At 35.9% G+C, this 10919-nt stretch overlaps 1 protein-coding gene across 6 annotated transcripts in view; it reads right to left on the bottom strand.

Moving 5' to 3' along the window:
- Positions 1 to 1553: 1553 nt before the first annotated feature.
- LOC117560873 (polymeric immunoglobulin receptor-like) overlaps positions 1554 to 10919 on the bottom strand; it is a 36107-nt gene continuing 26741 nt past the window's right edge. The window contains exons 1-13 of one of the 6 annotated variants that reach the window (XM_034237974.1): positions 10547 to 10595; positions 10016 to 10336; positions 4980 to 5276; positions 4731 to 4818; positions 4544 to 4641; positions 4372 to 4406; positions 4035 to 4088; positions 3811 to 3876; positions 3558 to 3632; positions 3302 to 3358; positions 3076 to 3141; positions 2830 to 2904; positions 1554 to 2306 (exon numbers count right to left, since the gene is read on the bottom strand). In XM_034237974.1, coding sequence (XP_034093865.1) covers positions 2262 to 2306; positions 2830 to 2904; positions 3076 to 3141; positions 3302 to 3358; positions 3558 to 3632; positions 3811 to 3876; positions 4035 to 4088; positions 4372 to 4406; positions 4544 to 4641; positions 4731 to 4818; positions 4980 to 5276; positions 10016 to 10336; positions 10547 to 10592 — 1323 coding nt within the window. In that variant the 5' untranslated portion in view covers positions 10593 to 10595 and the 3' untranslated portion in view covers positions 1554 to 2261. Of the gene's footprint in view, positions 2307 to 2829; positions 2905 to 3075; positions 3177 to 3301; positions 3359 to 3557; positions 3633 to 3810; positions 3877 to 4034; positions 4089 to 4371; positions 4407 to 4543; positions 4642 to 4730; positions 4819 to 4979; positions 5277 to 10015; positions 10337 to 10546; positions 10596 to 10919 lie in introns of those variants that run through there. The other 5 variants (XR_004571248.1, XM_034237973.1, XM_034237975.1 and 2 more) reach the window with 5 other exon arrangements.

Below are 10919 nucleotides of genomic sequence, written 5' to 3'. Positions count from 1 at the left end.
AGCGTCCTCTGTTGCCCTCCAGCCTCTCAAGTTTGGGCATAAGACTGAAAACAGGCCAAAACCCAGAAAAACTTGACACTTTGAGATCTGCTCCATCATCAATCTCCACAACACACCAGTAATAACCAGTGTCCTCTCCAGTCAGATCATTTATAGTCACAGTGAAGACTCTTTGTCTTTTATCATCAGAGATCGAAAACTTTCCTGAACTGCTTGGTTTATTTGTTTTCACCTCATATGAGCAAGAGGACCAACTATATCCCAAGTATTTCACATGGTTTGTGTACTTTGACTCATAGAGACAAGGGATAGTGATCGAACCTCAAGCTCTCACTGACACTTTACTGACTGTAGTTATGCTGTGAATTCCTGCAACAAGAGCAAATACAAAAATGTTAAAGTCATATTCAATAATAATTATCCATATTACCTTCTGACATTACCATGTGAAGCATACAATAACATATTCACAAATATAAAACGTTTTCTGTCATTGACCTGTGAGTCCGCTCAAAATGAGAAGGAAGCCGAGATGAACACGTAAAAAACATGATAGTGCTTTTTCAGATTGTTCAGATACTCCTTCAGTTGACCTGCATATTGTAGAAGTTCATAATGTTGTTTTCCACATAAGGCCATAATAGCTTAACTGGAGGGTATAACTTACTTAGCTGACATGTTGGATACTGCATACAAATACAAATAAAACCTGAGTCTTGTGACCAACCTGTTAGTCCAGCGAAGAGGAGAAGAAAGCTCAGTTGAACAGTCATGTTGGCAAATGGGCAGAAAACCACTTGAACCCAAACACTGGCAGACTGATTCTTTATTTCCTTTTTTGCTACATGTAATAACTCTACTTCTCCTCCTCCATCTGTAAGACAGACCCAATTACAGTAGTAAACTATGGGCAGTGGTGGCGAAGTCCATAGGGACTTGGCTTGGCAACTGGAAGGTCACCAGTTCAAGTCCCGGAAAGACCAAGTGCTACCGAGGTGTCCCTGAGCAAGGCACCGTTCCCCACACTGCTCCCCGGGCGCCGTACTTAATGGCAGCCCACTGCTCCTAACACTAGGATGGGTCAAATGCAGAGAAACCGTTTCGTTACATGGTACCTGTACTGTGTAATGACAATAAGTTGAATCTATCTATGTTTTGTTTGTGATATATACTCTTTATGCAGTTTGTTTTGCTACAACAGAGCACACATCACTCTTAGCATCTGACATATACACACATCAAACAGATGAATTGAACCGATTTTTTTTATTCAGTTACAAATGGGTACGGTGAAATAATAAAAGCTAGAATACTTATGTGTCTTTTTATATTATCTATAACATAGTTTGTTATTTGCTTAGTTTTCCCCACATGCCTAACATTGCTGTGTTTGGCGTCCTCTTCAGTCAGAGGAAGATTCAAACCAAACGTCTTTTTAAATAAAAACGATGTGTAATAGATCAGATCTGATGAGATTTAATGCATGGTCATCTTTATTAATATTAATATAGTACAAGCAAAACATTTTATGAATACTTTATTTGTAAGGCCGGATCAGAGAAATTAGAGTTCACTAACAATGCCTCTACAGTGCAATTTTACAATATCATTTACTGTAGACTTTGGGACAAGTTCCATATTTCTAAACAAAAGAATAGCACTTCAGGCATATGGACTAAACCTTGTTCATTTATTTAAAACATTAAACCACGACAACCATTTGAAGTATGTGTCAAACACGCACAGTGCATAAAAAATGGAGAGATAATATTACTTTATGAGCCATCAGAAAGTTGATGTTTCGAACAGTTAAATATATAAGAAGAAGAAGACAAGGAGGATGGCAGAAACTGAAATATCAACTCGTGATTTATTGCATTTTAATGTTTATTTTAGTTGACTTATTTTGTACTTTAAACATTATAATTCATGTTCCATCAAACATCAAACAACAAAACACACATAATACAATATGTAAATGAACAAACATAATTAAACAACCTGTAAGATTTGTTTGGTTCCTCCTGAATGTTCAGGAGTTTAGTCCTTTTGTAAGAGAGTAGAAAGCTTTTGTCAATGCATAAAATGTCTTGAGCTTAAGGATATGAAGAAAGGGGAAGGGGAGAAATAAGAAAAAAAGAAAGCGGTTTCTGCAAAACCAAAGATCAGATGTCGGCAAGTTGCAAGACTGTCATCTAAAAAAGCCTCCATCGATGAGCATAGATGTAGAGTAGGGGTAACATTCACAGGTTTCTCTGGTGCTAAGCCAAACTGCTGTATGTTACATCATCTTCTTCCGCTTGAATCTGTTGCATAAGTGAAGAAAAAACGACATTAGGGAGGAAAGATCAAAGAAAAAACGTACTTTTGCCTAACAGCTCTAACAGGCTGGACACAATGCTTTGAGCTAAATGCTAACGTAACATTGTCCTAACAATGTCAACAAAGGCTGAAGTACTAATGTTTAGCAGGACTGTTTACCATGTTCATAATCTTAGTTTAGCCAGTATCAATGCCAACATTTGCTAACACAAATCCAAAAGGATAACCGAGGATGGGGGAAATTAGCTTTCATAGTATTTGGTCATTATCAACAAACTACATTTCTGACCTGATTATGGCGCTATATGAAAATGTAAGGGATCACCAAATTCATAAGGATACATTATTTGGACACCAGGACCATCTGTACCAAATAGTTTAATGATCCATCCAACAGAACAGACAGAAATCGGTATCAATATATAGACACGCTTCTATTTTGCCTTCAAAATGTGGGGTAACAGCTTCACTATTACCATAGAATACAACATTTAAATGAAAATGTACCCTTTGTTTAGTTTGACGTTCTACAGCGACCACAGAGGAGTACATCACGTCCACATCTCTATTAGCTTCTGACCACTGTGGAAGAACGAAGAGACGGACACAATCAGATCAATCAATTTAACTTTTGATTTTGCTTCATAAAAACAATATTTTATGATGAAATAATAAATGCTGCCTGAGAGAACTTATCTAATTCTGTAATCCTGTTGTGAAATAAAAGTTGTGGTTTTATTGCTTAAGGGTTACCTTTTCTGAAGCTCTTCTCATGTGTTTAACATCGCTGTATGTTACTTCCTCTTCAGCGAGACCAAGCTGCAAACCATCAACATGAACATGAACAATTCTTCCTTTTTAGGGCAAACAGATGATCATTTCAATCACCATAAGAGTTTAACCAAAACCTACCTCTAAATAGTTTTTTGTATTCAAATGTATAATGTTCTGTGCCAATCGTTTTTACACAGTGTCTTACCTGACCTGAAGTCTTTCTCTTTTTATTGACAGTACTGTATGTTACATCCGCATTAGACTGTGTTAAAAGAGCAAAGGACAGAATTTGAATGGCAAATATGAACCAAAAGCCTAGTGTTCAATTGTTTAATGATCCATCCAACAGAACAAACAACAATGGCCACCCATATATAGACATGCTTCTATTTTGCCTTCAAAATGTGGGGTAAAAAAGCTTAACTATTACCATAGAATACAACATTCAAATGAAAATGTACCCTTTGTTTAGTTTGACGTTCTTCAGCGACCACAGAGGAGTACATCACGTCCACATCTCTATTAGCTTCTGACCACTGTGGAACAACGAAGAGATGGACACAATCAGATCAATTTAACAATTTAACTTTTGATTTGCTTCATAAAAACAAATGTTTATGATGAAATAATAAATGCTGCCTGAGAGAACTTATCTTTCTAATTCTGTAATCCTGTTGTGAAATGTAAGTTGTGTTTTTATTGGTTAAGGGTTACCTTTTCTGAAGCTCTTCTCATGTGTTTAACATCGCTGTATGTTACTTCCTCTTCAGCGAGACCAAGCTGCAAACCATCAACATGAACATGAACAATTCTTCCTTTTAGGGTAAACAGCTGATCATTTGAATCACCATAAGAGTTTACCCAAAACCTAATTCTAAATAGATTTTTTATTCAAATTTGTAATGTTCTGTGCCAATCGTTTTTACACAGTGTCTTACCTGACCTGTCTTTCTCTTTTTCTTGACAGTACTGTATGTTACTTCCGCATTAGACTGTGTTAAAAGAGCAAAGGACAGCATTTGAACGGCAAATATGAACCAAAAGCCTAATGTTCAATTGTCCTTTTGCAAAGAAAAAATAGTATGAATAAGAATAAGATTAAGGGTATTAGTAATTATAACAATATACATCATATGTAATAAGTATGAATGTGCTTTAAACAGTGATTCATTGTAGCTTCAAAGGGACAGTACAGTAAAGTCATATTCTATCTGGAATTACTGCAGTGTGAAATTAATTAATTTCCTTTCTTGTAAATTAATGATTATGTCTTACAATTATTGTGGCTGGGGATTCTTCTTTGGTCTGTCCTAAAAGTCAAGCAATCAAAAAGTATTGTTAGTGGCAATAATGCACAGTTATCTGCATTAATACTAAATATATTTATGATTAACGCACAATAATAAATGATATTATTTGGATTGAGCATAATTCGGCATAGACTTACTGTGCTTTTTGAACATAAACCAAATAAACATGGCCACCATAACAATGAAGATCAGCAAACTCAAAGGGATGATAAAGCTCTTTAAGTTCCCTGAAAAACTGCGGCAGGAATAAATAAAAACACACAATGCAAATGACAGACTTGTATAAACAGTCAAAATGTGCATGATTATGAGAAGGTCTCTCACCTTTGCTGTTCGCCATCAACAGTGGAAAGTGTTTGGTCTGCAGAACTAGTGGTTTGCTTCACAGGCTCAGGGGTGGAAGGACTTTTTGCTGCAAAGGTGAATGTAATGACATGTGGATATAGCTATTAGAGTATCATGACATTCATAATTGCTAAGATTTCATTTTTATTAAATAAATAAGAAATGTGTTTACCTAACAAATATTAAAAATGTTATATTTTTTTATTTAGAATGACTTATAACACTTACTAGTTGTAGGTTTCTCAGTAACAGTTATGTGCACTGGCATCTGTAAGTCTCCTTTACCGCACCAATACCAGCCACTGCTCTCTGTCCTCAGTCCGCTCAGAGTCACAGTGAGAACACCAGAGTTGCTTGCACTGATCTCGACTCTTGCTCCATCTATTGATCCAGACCGTGTCACACAGGAGCCGCCGAGCCTGCACCACTTCCTTTCTCTAGAGTTTCGATAGTGACACTTGATGTTTATGTTATCTCCTTTAAATCCTGTAATCTCTTGCTGAGCCACGTAGAGACTGGGTGAACCTTGATGGAGAACATCGTTCATTGAAACTCGTGAGCAGCGTGGTTAGTACATGCTGCTGATGTTTCAAATATGTTTGGCATATATTTACATCTGGTGGATACGTTATTTGAAAAAAATAGGTAACTGTAATATTAAAGTGTTGATATGTCACAAAATATTTGAAAAAGCTTAATTGGGCTCTTACCTCCTGTGACTGAAAGGTGGAAACGTGTTCCCGCATCTGCTCCATTATCAATCTCCACAACACACCAGTAATAACCAGTATCCTCTCCAGTCAGATCATTTATAGTCACAGTGAAGACTCTTTGTTTTTTTGTCATCAGAGATCGAAAACTTTCCTGAACTGCTTGGTTTGTTTGTTTTAACCTCATATGAGCAAGAGGACCAACTATATCCTTTACACAAGTATTTCACATGGTGTGTGTACTCTGACTCATACAGACATGGGATAGTGATCGAACCTCCAGATCTCACTGACACTTTACTGACTGTAGTTATGCTTTGAATTCCTGCAACAAGAGCAAACCCCACATTTTAAAAGCCATATTCAATAATAATTATCCATGTTACCTTCTGACATTACCATGTGAAGCATACAATACAAATATTCACAATGATACAATTATTCTGTCACTGACCTGTGAGTCCGATCAAAATGAGAAGGAAGCCGAGATGAACAGCCATGTCAGAGTGTGAGCGGACCAAACAACATGTACGAACTGATGCTCTACTTCCTTTTTCCTAAATATAAAATGCACAACTTCAAATATGGGTCCCTCCTATAAGGAAGTTGCGTTTCATTGGTTAATTGTGTAAATATATATATATATATATATATATAATTATTAGTGCAGTTGGAGAGTACCCTATTCTCTTACATAATAGCTTCGATGTAGAAAACATGAACACAACATTTCAAAAGAAAAAAACAGCACTTCAGGTTTATGGACTGAATTGTGTTAATTTATTTAAAGCATGACAGTAATAACATGAAATGATTAAAAACATTAAAAACATTTGTTTAACCCATGTGAGTCGGAAATATCATGTACCTGTCATTTTAACAATTGAAATCAGACATAGATAATAGGAATTTCCAAAGATACAGAGACAAACAATATTTATTATGGGTACTTTTTATGGGCAGTAAGCCTGAAAAACAGATAAAGTACAAGTCCTTTTCAAGTTATATATGTGTGACACCAAGCTAACCAGTTCCCTTAAACAACTTCACACAATCACCCTGTTTATTCTTTACATATCTGTGGTTGTATAGCCTTATGGTTTAACAAAGAGGATGTCTGATGGAGTAACACAAACCCTGTTTGAGTAACCACAGATGAGACCGATACATTTGGCTGTTTTCAGTTACATTATACAATTGTGTTCCTCGAAAAGCTAAATAAAAGTGATTGTACTGTACAGTAAAGTCAACTGTCATCATTTATTGTCCTTCCAGAACATGTCATATATTTATATATGACATTTTAAAGTATAACAAGTGTTAGCATATCAAACTAATTAAGGTTAAATATGAGTTTCTGATCATCTTAAAGATGGAATTAAGAACTAATTAATTAAAGTGAGAATAACATGTAAGTAATACAGTTGAAAAACATAAAAGTTATCAATGTTGTTGTTTATGTATGCAGCACAGGGTTAAAAAAAAGACGAGATGACTGCAGATGAAAAAGGAGAAGAAAGAAGTTACAGCACGACCAAAAAAAGCTGTCTGCTAACAGAGAGATAACGAGATTAACAGATTTAAATGTTTTGTCGGTCCTTAGCTACAATACAATTTGATTTGTGCTGAGTTACGATATACTTTACTGTATAATTTAGGGTAAGGTCCGGTGGATACACATATTTTTAACAGAAGACCAGCACTTTAGGATTAAGGACTGAAACATGTTCATTTCTTAAAACAATGCATTGGAAATAAATGCAAACTTTTTTTTTTAAGTGTGTGTAAAGCACGCACCTTACAGTATGGCCTGTTTCTGACAACAGAAACAGGCCGATCCATTAGTGATTTATTGTGTTTGAACAGTTGTTATTACTTTTTTGCAATTTACATAGAATTATTCATTTTACATAAAAAAATCAGACAACAAACATCACGATAAAAGTATATATTTAGATATAAAATGTTTTGGTTCTTCCTTCAACTTCTGACTTTTGGTCATTTTTAAGATTTTTAAACTTTTGTCAATGCATTTGGGAAACCCCATATTGAGCTTAAGAAGGTTCATAAGATGGGTTTTGTTAGCTTGTTGACTTTAAGATGCTTATGGGAAACTACGCCCGTGTCAGTACTTGTTTGAAATGTTTTGCAGCAGTGTGGAGAAGAATACCTTCAAAAAGAAAGAAAAAACAAATGACAGCAAGTTGCAAATTGTCTAAAAAAAGACTCCAGTGATGGGTATAGATGTAGGGTAGGGGTAACATTCGCAGGTTTTTCTGGTGCTAAGCCAACCTGCTGTATATTACATCATGTTCTTCCGCTTGAATCTGTTGCACAAGTGAAGAAGAAAATAGCATGAGGGAGGAAACATCGAAGCTACGATCAACTTATGCATTACTAACAGCTCTGTCAGGTTTTACATGGAGCTCTGAGCTAAATCCTAACAATGTGCACAATGAGAAAGCTAAATTACAAATTATTATCAGGAATGTTTACCTGCTAACATGCTAAAAAGTTGCCAAATAGCACTATCACAGAGACTGAGGCTCTGAGATTGAGGGCTATTAGCTTTCACGGTGAAATGTGGGGAAAAAGCGGTAAGTATGTTAGAAAAAGTTAAGGTCTGGGTTTGAATCCCTTAAAATGTACCTTTTGTCCAGTTTGATGCTCTAGTCTATAGTAACCAGATGAGTACATCACATCAGAGTACATCTCATCCACATCTCTATTAGCATCCGTCCACTGTGGAAGGAAGAAGAGGCTGCCATGATGAGATCACTTGAAACATTTAACTTTTTATAGTTAAATGACGATGGAATACAAGTTATGATGGAACACAAGTTGGGCCTTTTGGGGTCAAGGGTCACCTTGTCTGTAGGTTCTCTTTGTTTAACATCGCTGTATGTTACTTCCTCTTCAGCGCGATGAAGCTGCAAACCATCAACATGAACACATTTTTTTAGAAATCAGGAAACATTTCACAACTATTCTCCCTTTTTAGGGCAAACAGAGGATCAATGGAATCACCATAAGAGTGTAATACAACCTAATTGTATAATAAAAACACATATACTGTGTTAATTCTGTGGATGGTCTTGTTTTGAAATAAAAATAAAAATATTTATCGGCAGTAATTTCCACACAGTGTCTTACCTGGCCTGAAGTCTTTCTCCTTTGCTTAACAGTACTGTATGTTACTTCCTCTTTACCATGAAGGAGCAGAGAACAGAACATGAACGGTGAATATGAACCAAAAGCTTTAATTGGTTTATTTATTTAACCTATTTCTGTGTTTCTGACCTATTGTCTTGTTAAGAAAAACACTCTTTAATGTATATATTGAACTCCTGCAGCTGCAAATTGAAAGTAAAGTAAAGTTTCATATTATTTGGAATTACTGCAGTTAATATTAGAAAAATGGCTATGATAACACATCTCCTTGTAAAACAATGTATTGGGAAATGAATGATCATATCTCACCATTATTGTGGCCGGTGAATCTCCTGTGGTCTGCTCTAAAAGTGAATCAATTATAAACAATTTTTAATGACAATAACACACAAATAGTCTGCATGATCGTTAATATATTGATGTTTTACAAACAATTGTAATTTCGGCATATACTTACTGTGTCTTTTGAACATTAAGCAGATGAACGAGGCAACCGTTACAATGAAGATCAGCGAGCCCAACGGGATGATAAAGACTATCAAGTTTACTGAAACACTGCAGCAGATATAAATAAATCAAAGAAAACACAATGCAAATGACAGTTTGCCAACAGTCCAAAAATGTCGTTGCATGAAAATGTATAGGCTTCTCACCTTTGCTGCTCAACCTCAACAGTGGAAAGTCTTTGTTCTGCAGTACTAGAGGTGTGATTCACAGGTTTGGAGGTGGGTGTCAAGGTGGTTATTTGGCTTGTTGCTGCAACTGTAAATATAATTATATGTGGATATAACTACTGGAGCAAAAACACAATAATAAATGCTAATATTTAATCTAGATTGAATTAAACATTCTAACATTAATTTACTTAATATTTACAATTTTATAATTACTTTTAGTACTTACTAGTTCTAGGTTTCTCAGTAACAGTTATGTGCACTGGCATCTGTAAATCTCCTTTAACGCACCAATACCAGCCGCTGCTCTCTGTCCTCAGTCCGCTCAGAGTCAGTGAGAACACCAGGGCTGAGTGCACTGATCTCGACTCTTGCTCCATCTATTGATCCAGACCGTGTCACACAGGAGCCGCCGAGCCTGCACCACTTCCTTTCTCCAGAGTTTTGACAGTGATACTTGATGTTTATGTTATCTCCTTTAAATCCTGTCATCTCTTGCTGAGCCACGTAGAGACTGGGTGAACCTTGATGGAGAACATCATTCATTGAAACTTGTGAGCAGCGTGGTTAGTACATGCTGCTGATGTTTCAAATATGTTTGGCATATATTTACATCTGGTGGATACGTTATTTGAGAAAATGAGGTCATTGTAATATTAAAGTGTTGATATTTCACAAAAGATTTGAAAAGGCGTAATTGGGCTCTTACCTCCAGTGACTGACAGGTGGAAATACTCTTTGAGATCTGCTCCATCTTTAATCTCCACAGCACACCAGTAATATTCAGTGTCCTTATCAGTCAGGTCATTTATAGTCACAGTGAAGATTTTTCGTTGTTTGTCATCAGAGATGGAAAACTTCCCTGTATTGTGTTGGTTTGTTTTAATCGCGTCAGAGCAGAAGTTCCAAGTAGATCCTTTACACAAGTATTTCACATGGTTTATGTATTGTGACTCGTAGAGACATGGAATGGTGATCGAACCTCCAGCTCTCACTGACACTTTACTGACGGTAGTTATGCCGTGACTTCCTGCAACAAGAGCAAATGATTTTAAATGTTTTCTCTGCATATTTTAGATAATAGCAGTTTTAAATATTAGGTCACGTTTGTCGTAATTATAAATGAAAGACAAAAGTGGAGAATGTTAGTTTAATTGACATTTTTCTTAATCATCATCTTCTGACCGTTAAAAGGATATGATGCCATTTTCACACATTTAAAATGCTTTCTGTCACTGACCTGTAAGTCCAGTCAAAATGAGAAGGAAGCTGAGGTGAACAGCCATGTCCGTGTGTGAGCTAAAAAAGAAAAATGATGATGGTCTACTTCCTTATTTTCTAAATATGAAAACGTTCAAATCTGGGTACCTCCTACAGTGAAGACGTTGGCTGTGATTGGTTAATTGTTATATATATGCAGTTAAACAATATCTAAAGCAATAATAGCCTCAGTGTAGCGTCATGAATACAACAAATCAGCACTCCAGTTGGATTTACTTAAAGCATGTTAGTAACAACATCAAATGATTAATACGATTTGCATTTGTTTAACGTAACTGAGTTGAGTATCAGAAATATCATGAACAAATAAGTATGCTTATTGTTTCCTTCTA

The sequence above is a fragment of the Gymnodraco acuticeps genome, unplaced genomic scaffold, assembly GCF_902827175.1.
Source record: "Gymnodraco acuticeps unplaced genomic scaffold, fGymAcu1.1, whole genome shotgun sequence".
NCBI classification, from domain to species: domain Eukaryota; kingdom Metazoa; phylum Chordata; class Actinopteri; order Perciformes; family Bathydraconidae; genus Gymnodraco; species Gymnodraco acuticeps.
This window is presented reverse-complemented; position numbering and strand designations above follow the sequence as displayed.